General features: G+C 31.3%; 1 protein-coding gene across 1 annotated transcript; it reads left to right on the top strand.

Moving 5' to 3' along the window:
* The first annotated feature begins 412 nt into the window (after positions 1–412).
* LOC132729979 (contactin-like) lies at positions 413–16520 on the top strand. Its single transcript, XM_060715816.1, has 10 exons — positions 413–535; positions 7690–7781; positions 8177–8262; positions 11895–12046; positions 12791–12904; positions 13662–13738; positions 14167–14425; positions 15327–15422; positions 15628–15870; positions 16462–16520. Exons 1-10 carry the CDS (start codon positions 463–465, stop codon positions 16518–16520), a joined length of 1251 nt encoding a protein of 416 aa, XP_060571799.1. The 5' UTR covers positions 413–462.
* Positions 16521–17012: the final 492 nt, after the last annotated feature.

Here is a 17012-nt window from a genome sequence, read left to right as displayed (position 1 = left end):
TTACTGACACTTATTCATGACACAGCGTTACACTATTCTATGAATAATTATTGCAGTTTATTATGTAACAACACCATGTTATTCTTTATACACATAGCTTGTAATACCCGGTACAATCCACTTGTCACACGTAAATATGTCATTGTATGCATATTAACTAATGTATGCCAATGCTTTTTTAACCGATTACATAACATTACAACTGGATTAAACTGGTTTACATGACACACAATAGGGACAAAGCGGCCACCCGTTTAGACAGTACCATGTTAAATCGATAATCCATATACCTGTGTGCCGAGGTGGCCATTTTTCTGATGTCCAATAATTTGCTTTCCGCTTCAGTGGTAACGCACAATTAAATGACCGCGAAAGGATTTTCGCGACTGTACCTTAACGCAGCAAATATCTGGTCAGTTTTAAATGTAAGCGTTTTTAATATAGTTTCGTTATGGTTTAAATATGAAGGAAGTCTGTTTTGTTTTGATTCTAATTGGAATTTTAAAAGGAATTAATTGCCAGATTTTTTCATTAGGTATGGTAACTCCATTTGTTTGCCCTTAAATATATAAAAGAAAACAATTCCGAATTTACTCCTTTTAATGCCTGAAAACATGCGAGGGTAGGGGAGTAACAAAAGAAATCGTTTAAAACTTAATGCAGAATACTTACTATTCAAAAAAAAATTTTTTTAAGTTTACGTCGACTATCCTCTACTAATTACATGTATGGAAATGTGGCCGTGGCTTAAGTATGGCTTGAGTTCGAGACCCTTGTGTATCAGTGTCTTCGAAAATTATTCATTATACAGTTCGCAAAGTAGGCCTTTCTTCTAAATATTTATAAATGTATACATGTGCTTATAATTAAAAAAAAACTTTAATATTAGTTACACGTAGCTGTATTTATCATTCATACAAAAAGACACACATATACAAAATAAGTTATATATATATATATTATATATAAACATACAACAGGAAAACGTGGCGAGGAACAGTATATTTTAACTTAATATACTGATTTTTCACGTCGAAAAAAAAATAGATGGTCGTATTATCAATTAATATTTATAAATGATTGCACATCTTAAGTGATTTTAAGCAACAAAACAGTTCTTACATTATGAATAATTTAATATTACAACTGTACTATTATTATAGTAAGTTTTCGATTTGCTGAAATTAAACTTGAAATCTGGAAACTCGTAAAAAATTTAGTTATGCTTAATTGCTATATCTTAATACGAACAAAAATGAAGTTTGTTTCAATTTATTTGGTTAAAACAGCAACACATGTGTAAATATGTTCATTTTATATATTATCACAATATAAACTAACGTAACAATTGCGGGGGTCAAGTTCAATACATTTTATAATAGTCTCGATTCTCTGAAAAGGGTCCATTTTATACATTGTAGTATACCTCAACGTTTGTATTATATTATCTAATTTTTTAGACTGATATACTGCTAAGTCGTATATTTGTAAATATAATGCATGTAGTTAATGCAGCAGGAAATTCATAGTGTGGTATATTATATGTAAAAATGAAACACGAGCCTTAGAGGAAATACAACGAAATATTATGTAATTTAAGCCTGACGCGAACAAATGTTTAAAATACAATGTATACCAAATCTAATGTATTACGCTTTATTCAGAAAACGAATATTCATTTGAAATATTGTCGTGTATTACATTTCTTTTATTACACAGTACATTAGTCACGACCATGTTACAATAAAAATAGATTTTTTATACTACTAACATAACCGTATTGGCCAAGTGTAAATATTTAAAATGGACTGGCGATTTTTCTATTACATTTAATTGTTATGAAACGCCCGAAGACAGGTCAAAAGTTCAAGTTAATCCGACATAGAATTCAAACCTAAGTATTAGTACAATTTATAATACCGGACACTGGTCAGTTAAATCGACTAACTTATAATTTAACATTCAGTATGTTGTTTATTTACTTCAGTACATGTATATTATACAATTCTACTCCAAGTAGGTTAAAAAAATCTAAAATATAAACATAGTATAAAAATATACAAGTGATGTCTTGACTTTAGTAAAAAAACATACGCTCTAACAAAAAACAAAAGGTCTTCTTTAGCCTTAAACTTAGTCTTCCTAAATTGTAAAATGTATGAAACTCTAAATAAAATTAATTGGCATGTCAACATTTAAAATACTGTAAAGCATTTGCCAGGATTATCACATGTATCATTATGATGATGATGATTATGATGATATTAATGATAAAGTAGATCCAAATGACGAGCGTTTAACATCGTTATAATAATAATGAAAATAAGAAGTAATATTGAATGCTTTCCTTTGCGTCTACGTGTCTCCGGTTATGGCGATGCATCATTAATTTGTAGTATACTGAAGAATGCACCCGGTTTGACGGGTAATTTTTCCCTTGATTATTCTTTAATTAAGGCCAGTAATTCTTAACGCGCGTTACATGCCTTAAATTATCGGCATTTCATATGAACACGCTATATAACAGGTCAGTATTTGTTAGGTTGAAGATGAATTTCGACATCTGGTAGAAGTCTACAGGGCATACTCTGACGTCACTTTTCATTTTTTCTATTCTTTTCTCCATCATTTAACGAGATGACATCATTTTGACACAAAAGACACGTGTTTGTCCACCATTGTCCGATCGAATTCTTATTCACTGTAAAATTTGTTACAAAGGTTTTCCTCAAACAAAAAGGACCACGTGTGGCTGGAAAGTATTTAAAATAGACAACAAAATGCAATCCCAAAAGAACGCTCAAAACGATGAAATTGAAAATGTTGCAGGATCGCTTTTATTTAAGCCAATTTTTTATTCTGCCGATTCCTCTTTTCGCTTGCAGGCTACACTTGACTGTACCTATTACAAAATATAATAAGCATTCTAATAATAATGCGTTTTCTGCAGTAATGTGCCTTTTTAACACATGGAATGACGAAACTGTCCGTTTTCATGAGCAACGCTAAAATTGATATTCTAACTCCGTTTTATAAATTCAAACATTCCATTTAAAACATATAGCATTTAAATATGCTTTTTTAATGTGCTGTTTATGTGCTATGACACATTAAACTGACGGGGAAAAACAGCTCCAGCTATGGGGAAAGGTTGTGCCTATTTATGTCAAGACTTCATGAGCTATGCTGTTTACGTTTAAGATGTACCAAATTAAAGACACATATATGTATAAATTTTCAATTTTGATTTTCAAAATGTTTTTTTTTTGGTTGTTGTTTTTTTTGTTGTTCTGTTTTTTGGTTTTTTTTGTTATTTAAGTTACATTTTTATTTCATCCTTTAAATTGCAATGAGAGGAATACAACATTTTAATTCATTAATCTAACATCGTTATTTTTGTTTTCTGTTACTTTTTGTGTTAACACTTGATTCCTCAATGGTCTAGAATATTTTGTTCTTTTTTGTGTGTCATATTCTTAAATTTATATCCGACAATTTGAACACTCCAACCGAGGGAGAAAAATAAATCACTTTGTTTTAATACGTATAAAACTGCCATTTTCAAGAAAATTGACTGACGTATTATTACTAAAAAGTCAAGTTTTAGATGAATCCATGTCCGAAACACTACAAAATCAATGCAATTCTCTGTCTCCAAGTGGTTATTCGTTAACATTTGTAGGTGTACAGTTTCTTTAAGCATGTGTTAACGTCACAACAATATCCCCTTAGTTAATAACAAAAAACAGCAATCGTCTGGTCACATTGTAAAAAACATGGTGACAGACGGTAGACGCTTGAAATACAAAATAAGGAACAATATTTGGACATTCAACGATTTAAGGAGGCAGTTTAAATTGAAATCCCATTGCACGTGCTATGACGACATATTGATTACTTTTGAGATTTTTAACTATTAAAAGTATATAATTTAACAATAAAGATAAAATAAAACATCAATATCGACATACATTGTAAAAACCTGACATCCGCTCATTCCTCGAATGATAGACAATTATTGTATGTATGTAATATATATGTATCCACCAGCCGCTACAGGGTAATTTCTAGAGTTTCGTTTCGTCTAGGGCTCTAAATCTTAAAGCTATACAGTCACTCACAAGTATGATTATTTTAGTTATTTAGGTGTGATATTCAACTTTAATGGTAAATTTAATAAAACAAAAAACACTTGACAGATCAAGTTAGGAAAGCTATGCTAAGTATTTTAACTAAAATCAAGAAATTGTGTTTGCCAATTGATATTCAGTTACAGTTGTTTGACAGTATGGTTAATCCAATTTATTGTATGGGTCGAAGGTGTGGGGATTTGAAAATAATTCTAATATTTCTCAGTTTCAATTGAATTTTTATAAATATATACTTAAACTTAAGATGTCATCTCCTTCGGTTATGGTCTTGGGAGAATTAGGTGCATTTCCTTTTAAAAATGATATTACTTACAGTTCGCCAAAGTTTGTCTACCAATAAAATCGCTCTATTTTGTTTAAATTTTGCCGAAGTATTTTCCATACAGTGCTGTAACTCAACTGTATCTCAACTGTATGTATTAAATACATTAAATGAGCCGATTTAATGGACTCCGCCTATTTACATAGTGCACTCGGTTTAAATATGTGGGGCTAACTGTAAGTCGGTTATAGGTTATATACAGAGTTTTAAGAAACTTGTATCATAGTTTGGGGACCTTTCTATTGAAAATGTGTCACAGTAAAATCGTATACATATACATGCACAGTGCGTTAACTGGAGTGCAGGTATTAGTTACCCGCACGCCAGAGAGTGCCCGTGGATTGGCTCATTTTTGCTGGGGTTTACTTATTGTGACGGCAAAGAGAGGGAAAGCGACAGAAATATCATATTCAGATGCTCGTTCATTAGTTACTTTTTTCTGGGGATTCAAGGGAACGTTTTTTATGTTTGACTATGATACAAAAGAGAAAGAACATCAAAACACTCGGCAATCTGATTAATACTCGGGGGCTACGTCCCCTCGTACAAATCAGATAGCCTCGTGTTTCGATGCTCTTTCTATTGCTAATTTTCTCGCTTCACTTCGTTCGCTCGAAAATTAATTTCTTAAAAACTCTGTATATAACGTATAACCTATACTTGCAGAATGTTAAATTTTTGGAGTAAACTAGTTAATGGTAAAAATGATAAAATATGTGCTTCTTTGTACCGCACTATGTATAATCTTCATGAAAAGGGTATTTTACATTGTCAGTGGATTGATAAAGTTAAATCTACTTTGAATAGTTGCTCTGATTTTTGGATAACTCAGAATGTTACAAATTTTGATAATTTTAAATATGTAATAAAATCACGATAATGTGATCAGATTTTACAAGTATGGAATGGTGATGTTTTCAATTCTGCTAAATGTTTAAATTATAGAATATATAAAACTCAATTTAAATTAGAACATTATTTACTATGTTTACCAAGAAATTTAGCAATTACTCTTTGTAAATTTAGATGTCTCAATTCTGATATTCCTATAGAGAAAGGTCGCTATTTTGGTATTGAAAGAGAAAATAGAACATGCTCACTTTGTAACCAGCAAGAAATAGGTGAATAATTTCACTATATTTTTACATATAGTTATTTTACTAATGAAAAACACAAGTATATCAGTAAATATTACTCAAGGTTTCCTAGTATTCTAAATTTCAGGCTCTAATTTGTAGCGACAACAGAGATACTTTATTTAATTTAGCCATTTTTGATAAAGCAATAATGCTGAAATATATCACTAAATCATCTTCCTTGTTTACTTATTTAGTTCTATGCCACGTTTGTATTATCATTTTTGTATTGTTTGATTGCTCACTCTTATGCCCTTAAGGGCCATGAGTTTTTGTTTATAAATAAAAAGAAAAAAAAGCTATGTAACATTTATACATATATTTAGATGAAACTAACATCTGTAATGTAACATTGCAGATGCTTGTTATTGTTTGTTCATCTCTTCAAATATGGTATTGAAGGAACTAAAAGTATCTATATATCTATCAGTAATGTAACAAACGATGCAATTTTCATTTTAAAAAGTTCAAACTGACCACACACAGTGTCAAGATGTGCTTTAATATCCCGTTGTATAACAACAATCTAACCTAGCATCTTCAGGTCGTTCACTTCAAACTACAAATGTTTAAAATACCCTTGCGGGTTTGTCATATGGAGATTCACGTAACCTGCACACTAATTGACGACAGTCCTACCCCAGATAAGCACCCATATCATGACATAATATTTAATTTTGGGTATTAATGCACTATAAAATACTATAATAATCCAGTGTTACTGAACGCTCGACCGATTTAATAAGGTGCAGCGCTTTGACACAATAAGAAAGATGTTGATCAATTTTTATCAAGTTACCAAATATTAATAGTCATCGTAATTATATTCGTAAACTGATTATGAATCATAAACCTTAACATATTTCTAACATGAATATATAATCAATACAATTAATAAACAGACATATTTTGTAAGATACGTGTGGCACAATTAAACTAGTTTCAAAATAGTTACTTAATCAATCTAATTACTGTTATTAAACTTTTCTAATTTGAACATGTTAATGAATAAGTAGACTAGTTGGATAAATCGCATTGACTAATGGCATTGGCCACCGTGGCCGCGTGTCTTAAGTCACAGGTCTCATACCCGTCATCGCTGTGGGTTCGAATCCCGTCAGGGACTATGAATTCTTCCATTCCACAATGCACTATCCACCAAGTTAACGGAAGGTCGATCGCCCTTCTCTGGTTCTCGCTTTTATAATTAACGGAGGGTCGATCGCCCTTCCCTGGTTCCTGCTCTTATAATTAACGGAGGGTCGATCGTCTTTCTCTGGTTCCCGCTTTTGTATAATTTATGAAATAATTCTTGGTTTAAACAGAATTTGTTTTAGCTCGCTTGTGTAGGAATCCATTCCTTGAGTTGAGCAATGAGTGTAAAGTGTCCTGCTCACGGAAATAACAATCTGGCTAGCGATCATTTGATTACTAGTTCGACGCGTTAACCTCTCTGCCATGCCACCACTTTTTAATAATTCTTGAAGGGGATCATAAACAAACTGTTTCAACCTTTTGATAATCAACCTGCATGGAATTGATATTAATATAATTCGTGTTTAAAAAAGTATTAAATCGATGTTTTGACTCCACATCATTGCTAACAATATGGCTCCTAATTCTGTATCATACATCTATGGAAAATCCTGCAGTTCAAACCATATTTTAAGCTGTCTATCTTCTTTCTTCTTTGTATACAAATGCCTATCAGACAAAAAAACTAACGAGACATGACAAGTGAAGAGAAAAGAATCTTTCCGACACTTAAGTCAGTAATTCCAAGTCAATACACTTCTCAAAAAATTAGATCAAATCTCTTAGGCTTTCAAAAGTCGTCTGCTCAACATTTGCAATCCTTATCTAACCGAGGACAATTCTATAAATCTTATGTTTCTAGCTAGTTATCAAAGTATCGAGCGGATTGACATCATAAATATTCGTTAATTTCTTTGTTTTTACTTTTTTACATATAGTATATAACACCATGCATCGCCAGAAAATATGCAGGTAACGGAGAAATATCATATGTTAATAACAATATACAGACTTATCTTATTAGACTTTTTATGTTAATTTCCAGGGTGTCCAACAGGTTGGGTACTAAACGAGAATGAGTGCTACAAATTTGTTGAGGATGACAAGGTGTATGAGGAAGCGGACGCGGCATGCTGGGTAAATATTTCATGACGTCATTATTTTGTGATCTCATTTATATTTTCTTTTGTTTACGTAAACCACATTTCAATGTTTTTGCGCCGTTTTTGGATTGATTGCAAGTAAATAATAAACAATATTTGAAGTGTATTTTCTTCGAAAACGAAAGAGCCCATTTATTGTTTTCTGTCTTTTAAACTTGGGTGCTTAGTAAATATTCGACATTTTTCGTCATTTTTCGCCATTGAAGTAATGAAGGTATACTTAAGGAAAGTCACGAAGGATTAAAAAATGTTTTATGTAATTTTAAACTTAAATAAAAATGATAAAACCAGAAAGTTGCGTGCTTTTGAAATGTATGTGACGTGTGTCTATATTTATCAGTGCATATTGTTTTTGGTTTTCTTTTTCAGTCCATGGGTGCCCGATTGCTAAGCGTGGATTCATTCCAGGAGCATGAATTCATTTCAAATTACTTAACAGCGAGTAAACTTATGAGGTAAATGTTACTTTCATAGTCTTCTTAAATATATAACAATACTATCAACACTGTTATCAGTCAGCAGAATCCGACAATAATGAGACTGTGGAAGCTATGACAACAACTATATAATATGGAAATTCAGACTCTGTTTGACTGAGTCTGTTCATGAGAGATTACGTAAAAGTGCATTATTTCTCACGCCCCCCCCCCCCCAGCACCGGCTTGAGCGGTAATCAATTTTTCAACAAGAACGTCCTTGCAAAACCTACGTACACATCCAAGAACAATCAAACATTTAGTGTTGACTGCACAATACTCATATCATTTAATGAAATCAAAACCTGAAAAAATATTTTAAGTTGTTAAGGTTAAGAAGACTTTAAACACATATTATATACCAGACGAAGGCAATAAGTGGAGCATTTACAATGACCTTTACTAACAATTGAAATACATCTGATAATAAATAATTTACATGTATATCGGTATTACGATCTGACATTGAAAACTGGCTACGCTTTAAATGAGCAGATCTGTCATGGTAACAAGATGATATTGATGAAATTGTATACCTTATAACGTTCATATAATTATATCGTATGACCTTTAATTTGCTGAACATTGAACACAAGTGCATATTATCTATGGAAAGCCAAGTAAACCTTTGAAAGTAGCACTATAATTTCTTGTATAAATTTATTGCTTTCTTCGTTTTGGCGCTTTGTGAATTTTCGCAGATTAACTGTCGTTCTCCTCATTCGGCTGCTTGGTTAAATTCCGACGAAGGAGAACTAAAAGTGTTCTAATGTTAGCGTTATACTATAGACGCGTCAATGAAAAACCCCACCCAATTCCTTTCATCATTAACAACATTTTGGCAAAGCCCAGCAATTTCCGTATCAAATCATTATATTGAAAGCTGTATGATGACAAGACATTACTTTTGTCGTTTAAAGTAATTCAGACGCATATATAATCATTATATGACACAGAAAATGGTAAAATATGTCAAAAGTTTATGAAGCTTTGTGGGATGCATAATGGAAAATTTGCTAATTTTTATTTCATACGATAATAGATTTAAAAACCATTTAATATTTCAATAAAAAAATAATGAGCGTCTAACAAAACCATAGGCCAGAAATTTGCGGTTAAAACTAGTTCTAAAACTTTATGACGCAACATTTTATCTTACTTTTGATTTTTAAAATTTAACTTCAATGGCAAAATATCCCACCCATTATATTTTATATCTATTTTTCCCAGTATATTATATGCATGAGCGAGAAAGAATCGTCTTTCGGTCTTAATGCTGATACAAAATATTTTTAGTTTGTTACGGTCTTATTTAATTATTTACATAATATATACGCTTTCATATTTACACTGATTCTTTTGCATTAAAACTATTTGACACATAAACAAATACAGCCATACACCTAAGGAATGAGTTGACAGATATGTTGAAAGTACAAATGTACTTGTTAAGTTTAGAAAATCTTCCTGCATTACATGTTATGTCATGACTCTTAATATGATCCAATATTCATTGACATTAATATGATCCAATATTCTTGGACATTAATATGATCCAATATTCTTTGACATTAATATGATCCAATATTCATTGACAATATTCATTGCCATTAATATGATCCAATATTCATTGACATTAATACGATCCAATATTCATTGACATTAATATGATCCAATATTCTTTGACATTAATATGATCCAATATTCATTGACATTAATATGATCCAATATTATTTGACATTAATATTATCTAATATTCTTTGACATTAATATGATCCAATATTCATTGACATTAATATGATCCAATATTCTTTAACATTAATATTATCTAATATTCTTTGACATTAATATGATCTAATATTCTTTGACATTAATATTATCTAATATTCTTTGACATTAATATGATCAAATATTCTTTGACATTAATATCATCTAATATTCTTTGACATTAATATGATTCAATATTCTTTGACATTAATATGATCCAATATTCATTGACATTAATATGATCCAATATTCATTGACAATATTCATTGACATTAATATGATCCAATATTCATTGACATTAATATGATCCAATATTCTTTGACATTAATATGATCCAATATTCTTTGACATTAATATGATCCAATATTCTTTGACATTAATATGATCCAATATTCATTGACATTAATATGATCCAATATTCTTTGACACTGAAACATTTTCCATTTGCTGGATAATGTTTCCTTATATATATCGAATAGTCTAGCATTTGTCTGATATTCTCCCCCTTATGTTAGGAAAACAATTGTAATAACTATATAATTATGAGGTTATGTAACTTATAATAATGTTAATTCAATCCACATGTTTATCAAATACCCTGTTTACCACCAGTTACCACCAGTTTTGTAAAATATGTATGTTTGTATTTTCACATCATGTTGTTTTATGTGACATATGTAACCTGATTATCAATAAAGGTATCTGTCTGTCTGTCTGTCTGTCTGTCTGTCTGTCTGTCTGTCTGTCTGTCTGTCTGTCTGTCTGTCTGTCTGTCTGTCTGTCTGTCTGTCTGTCTGTCTGTCTGTCTGTCTGTCTGTCTGTCTGTCTGTCTGTCTGTCTGTCTGTCTGTCTGTCTGTCTGTCTGTCTGTCTGTCTGTCTGTAACAATTGAAGATTACAGAAAACTGCATAACAATGGCTTAGTTTCAATTCAAAGGCACATACATTATGCCTGAGACACAAATTTCAATATGAATTTCAATTTCTTAAGAAAGGTCAAACATGAGTTTTATTATGTGTAAATAATGGATTTTAAGGATTGTTAGATGCTGGTTACCTGAATAAAAAAGCGTTTAATGTGAAATAATTTGCCATAGAATTTCGCAAAATGTAATCAAAGTTGTATTTGGACTTCCATACAAAATACTTATACACAATAACTGTTCTTATTGTAAAAAGCAACAGATGAAAAAAATGATTTACGTAATTAAATACGTTCATTAAAATTAAAAGGCGGATGAGAAATGAAAATAAAAGCATTTCTGAGGCATACTGGGCCTTTAAAATTGATACATTGCAATGGATAGTATAGAGTGTCATGCGCACATCACAAAACAAATAAGGCTTATAAGTCCATGGTGAAATAATAATCAGCATAATACGAAAATGTTCATATACAAAACCTTATTAACATTATAACTGTTACAACAAATTATTTTTTAAACAAGGATGGTGTATCACCAGTCTTAACAGAAACACACCTCTATACGATATTACGTCAAGGATATGGACTCTTACTGACGTTAAAAATTCTTTACTCCTGTCTACCCGTGCCTGAAATAATGCATGGAGGCGCTTCTATATCTGAAAAAGGGGCTTGAATTTAAATAGTCCAAAAAGGTATATATCATGCATGCATATATTGTATATGTACATAGAAACTCTTTCAAAATATTAAGACTTTTTACTTCCATACCTGTCAGGTAAAATAAACGTATTTCACTGTTCTGTTTACCAAAACAAAAATCATAAACAAATTGTTATGAAATATTTTCAGCATTTTCTTATTTCCTACAACCTGTGACATTAACAACAATATACATTTCTGTTTCTCTCTCTCTTCAGGCAGACGTATTATTATACATCCGGGTACTATTTCCTTGGTCGTCTGTTTTGGGAAGCTGAAAACCGGTATCATGATGGCGCAGACTTCTGGATAGGGGAGAAAACTCCTCCCAAAGAAGAAATCATGTACAGGGTCGTGTATACATACGCAGGTATGTAACATGAATCACAAATATGAATAAATCGTTTTTCATCAAAATAATTTTTTCAATATCTGTAAAAAAATCCCTTCCTTATTTAAGGTTTTTAGAACGTATCTTGAAGTAAGCTTTAAAATTTCGTCTTTAACGTAGGTTAACACAGTCGGACGAAGTTTTATTACTTGGTTTAGAGTATGTCAAAGTGAGTAATTCAATATTGCAATTGTATCTCAATATTTTCTGGAAGGAAAGTAACTGTAATTAGACGCGCAAATAGTTCTTTGATAATGAAAATATATAAATACACAAACTAGCATTATCTATTTATTTTCTAACTCATTTTTGGTCCATAGCAGTTTTTTTTAAATCTTGCAAAGCTTTTTAAATATTTTTTTTTTTGGGAATAAAACGTGTAGATCTATGATAATATATAATGTTGCCAAGAATGCCTTCAGTCATGTTTGATCATTGAAATAGTAGTGTTTTAATTTTGATACCTTTAGCAAAGCATTCAAAACTTGACTGTTTAATCAAAACAAAAAGAGAAGTTAATAAATATAATGCTAGTTAATTATCTAAGAAAATGACTGACTATATAAAAGTCTTTCTTTGTTGACTGTTGGATTTACTATTTTGCATAAACGTAAGTAGACACTATATTTGGAAGAAGTCATTTTATTAAATTTAGGTCGTTAATTGTTAGCACATATAATATCACGTGACTAAATGTTCGTGCACCATATCTCCTATATTCAGGTTCAGGCTCGGGTTACAGGTGGGCCAACATTTCATCAAGTATAATGGCGAGCTACATTTGTGAAATCCCCAGATCACAGACCCAGGACTTGGAAATAATGGACAGAGACTTTGGTAAATAAGCTCAAAAACGAACAATTTAACATTAAGCATCATTTGTTTGTATGTGTAGAACCTAGCTCAATATATTTTTTTAAGTTTTGTGAGAAAACAAATCAGCCTCTGTATCGACAAAATTGACATATTCTTTTCTAAAAATGAACATAGGAAACTTTGTATGTGTATGCTATTAGCAACGTAACACAATCTTAAACCAAGGTCTTATATAGAAAAAATATTTAAATTGGATATTAATAGCACTACCCTATGTTTGTCTTTTTCTACCAGAAGTTAAAGCAAGTATCTTTATAAAATTTAAATATATAAAAGTAAATTGCTATACAAAAGCCACATATATGAATTCAATTTTCTTTCTGAAGAAAGTGCAAACCGTGTTTAATAATTGTTTTAGAGCACGTTAGATGCGTATGATGTTAAGCAATCAACTTTGAAAATGAAAACAATGTTTTAAAAGTACGAACAAGCCGTACACGACTACCTATTTTGTCTTTGGTGCAAAATACTAATTCACTAATTTCTCTGGTACAAAATTTTAGGGATTCTTATTTTCTCTATTTTGTAACCAAAATAAGCAATAGAACCAGTAAGTTACCTGAATTTGTTTGTTCACCGACGCCATCCTGAAATCATTTTAGGGTCCGCTAACATTATTCCGCTAACACTTATATAATGTAAGCGAAATATATTGATGTAAGGTTTGAAAGAACTATTACATATTCTCATTAAATGCACGTTTTTCTGTTACTAATAGATTATGGTATAGGAGAAACTGATGCTAGGAATTTGATCCGAGGACCTACAATTGTAGAACAGCCTGAGAGCATTATTGTATGTATACATATCATTTAAACTTTTTGTAACTTTTCTAGACAGCTTTCAAATTGCAGACCGAAACATAATACTAATTTCATACGTAAACAAAAAAGACAAATAAATATTGAGATATACAATGTATTAATGTAAATGCATTTGCCGTGATGATGATAATGAGTAAATAATATATACCAACATTTTTTCCTGTAGAGAAGAGCTAAAATAAAATAATTCACTGACTCGTTATCCAGACAAATTCTCTATATACATAAATGTATATTGCAGCATCTCCGCCCAATTTTTGATCTAAGATTATTACTAAGGTACAAAAAATAGGAACAATTTTGTTTTTAGATTTTGAATTTTCATATCATTATTACCAATTAATAACAAATTAATTAGCCAATTAATTATTACAAATACATATTTCATACACTTTTCAGGTATTCGAGGGAGTAGAAACAGTGGATATAGAGTGTTCGGCGTCTGGGAATCCTTATCCGATGTACTCATGGTACCGAGGAACAAACTTAAATGATTCGGCTCTCGTTACCTCGGCAACCGATAACCGGTACACATTGACTGGCGGAAAGTTCACTATAGAAGGCCCGGACGGTTCAAAAGACCTTTCATCGTACCATTGCAAGGCTGAAAACAGCATTGGTTCTGTGCTAAGTAATGAAGCCAAAATTCTTTTCGGATGTAAGCTTTGATTTATTTATATCTCGGACTTTCCTGTTTAACTTGAATGTAATAATTGAACGAGTAAAAGTTGCTTGGTACCATGATATGCCGATGTTTCAGCTATTGAATCGGATAAGATACTTATAAATAAAAATGAAAAACGGTCGCACAGGAAATGAAAATAATACGCCCATGCTCTGTGCTCCGCATTTATAGATTTATAAGCTTATTTATATAATTGTAATTATATAACATGTATAATTATAAATGATTTATTTATATATTTTATTTACACATTCAAACAATATTTCTTTGAAATGAATGTACATGTACATTCCACACACACACACCATAAATATAGAAACTTTTAAAACAAGTAGAATTTTCTGAAGTATCACAAAGTATAAGCACCATAAAAGAAAAGTAGAATGTGTCAAATATGTGACAAACGAACGATTGAAGATGAGTCTCACTATGTAAAAGAATGCGAGATATATTCAAAGACTTACGAATAAACCTTTTTTTGTATGAGGCAAAGTAGGGATTACTTAATTGATAGCCAACACTTTGGCAGAAAATATGAATTTGTATATTACGATTACTTTGAATGTTAATAAGAAAATTGAAAAACCAAATTGTTTACTTGCCTTTAATACACAATATATTCTGACTTTTTACCTATAAACATGAAAACCGCAGTGTTATGTCGATGCATTTTTCAGTTTCATCAATGTTGCTTTGCAGTTAATATGTAAGATCAATCATTGTTCAAAACATTTATGGTTGTGATCCCAAAAGCGGTTTTGAGATCAACACAACAAGCACAAAGCCTCCATAAGCTGGTTAAAGTGTCTGTCCCTCACAAAAGCGCAATTGTTCATTTTCTCACAGTCCTATATGATGCACAATATTTTTTCAGATCTCGGTTATATCTCTAACGTAGAACCGGAACCAACATACGCTAGAGTGTTTAAAGGGACAAAGATAGACTGCGAGACACCCTCCTACTCACCAAGTATGTTTCGTTTTCATCGCAATCACTTTACACAACCTTTGAGTTTCTTTTAACCAACAATATTTAATTTAATCCCTCGTTTTATTTCTTTATATCTCTCATAATATGAAAAAAGAAATTTTGGTTGTTAAAAATGAGTAAGCCTAACGCATTCGGTTATATAAAATTTGTACAAAATCTGATATCAGTTCAATTGTATTTCAAGGGGTGACTTACCAATGGTTTAAGAATGCGGCGATCAATATTTTCGTGCAGCCAGGTAACGATAACATGTTTGTGTCGTTCAGTGGTACACTATACGTCTCAGAGGTACAGCCGACGGACTCGCCGAAGCGTTATTTCTGTTTGATCACACTCGTCGGCACTGACGATATCAAACTTGGCAAGGCAAATACTCTGGTGAGAAGTAATAAAGGAATACTGCTGTTACTTCTGGACGATACTAGCTGTAAGTATACTTGTTTGATTCAGCAGTTCATTACTTCTTTGTTTCAGCAGCTAATGGCTTCTTTGATTCAGCAGTTTATGACATTATTTGTTTCAGCAATTCATGGAGAACAGTGCAACTGAAACTATGATACCTAAACAGTGTAAAGTACTACGTAGAATGATTAAAAAAAATTTTCAACCGAGTCACCGTGATATATAATATAACAATGCCTGCAACCAGGACTATAAAAGAGCTGCGGTAGGCTATATGCCTTACTCTTTTTGGGAAAAAAAAAATTTGAAAAAAATTTTGGGGGCCCGGTTTAAAAAGGTTGTAAGGATAAATTTTTTGTTTTTTTAAACCCTTAAGAGATAAAAGCTAAAAAAGCTGGTCCAGGGCTTAAAAAAAAAAACCCCCCTTTATAGTGCACTTGCTTTTTGGATTCAAAGGGTTAATTGACATTTACCCTTTTTCTAAAGGAATTTAGTGGTTTTAAAAAGATGTTTTAAAGGGAAAATTTTTAACCCCAAGTTTTAATAGAACTCATTTCGAACGAAAAAATTTTATTCTCAAACTATAAGTTAAATTTTTCTAAAAAAAATTTTTCAGCGTCTTTACAAACATGGACCCATATTTCCCAACCCACGTGTTTCCCGTCCGACTCTTAGAGGCCCCACGATCAGGGGTGGAGTTTTGCATCGGAAGTAAAATATATCTAAATTTTTATTTTGGTAAAGCGTAAAAGAATAAAAAACTAAATTTTAAAATTTTTAATTTAAAAGGGGATTTTTTTTTTTCCGTAGAATTTTATATAAACTTTTAAAAAAATAAAAAATTTTGTGTATGTTTGAAAAAACCATATAGGGTTTTTTTTTCTTTAAAAACATCAAATTTTTTTCAAAACAAATGCAAAAAATTTTGATCGTTTAAATTCTTGGGTTTCACTTTGAAATTTTAAAGTCTTAAAACCCTTTAAATTGTAAATTTAAAATGGCAAGCTGTCAAAATTAACGAAATAAAAAAAAAAACATGAAAACCCTGTTTTTTTGAAAGTTATAAGGGCCCCATTAGATATTGAATTTTTTTAGACATCCATTATTACCTTTTCGTCGGGAACGGCGCCGTTCGTTCCCGGGGAACCCCTGCCGATCGTAAACCCA

Source organism: Ruditapes philippinarum, unplaced genomic scaffold (genome assembly GCF_026571515.1).
Source record: "Ruditapes philippinarum isolate M1 unplaced genomic scaffold, ASM2657151v2 ctg2533_1_1_1_1, whole genome shotgun sequence".
NCBI classification, from domain to species: Eukaryota; Metazoa; Mollusca; class Bivalvia; order Venerida; family Veneridae; genus Ruditapes; species Ruditapes philippinarum.
Note: the sequence above shows the minus strand (reverse complement) of the source record. Positions and strands in the feature narration are given on the sequence as shown.

What these genes read in the sequence shown, in the direction of transcription:
- LOC132729979 (XM_060715816.1), top strand. Translation starts at nt 463, where the DNA reads ATGAAGGAAGTCTGTTTTGTTTTGATTCTAATTGGAATTTTAAAAGGA. An exon ending in GGTCGTGTATACATACGCAG is followed by an intron (nt 12,047 to 12,790) that starts GTATGTAACATG and finishes TCCTATATTCAG; the next exon opens with GTTCAGGCTCGGGTTACAGG. An exon ending in AGCCAAAATTCTTTTCGGAT is followed by an intron (nt 14,426 to 15,326) that starts GTAAGCTTTGAT and finishes ATATTTTTTCAG; the next exon opens with ATCTCGGTTATATCTCTAAC.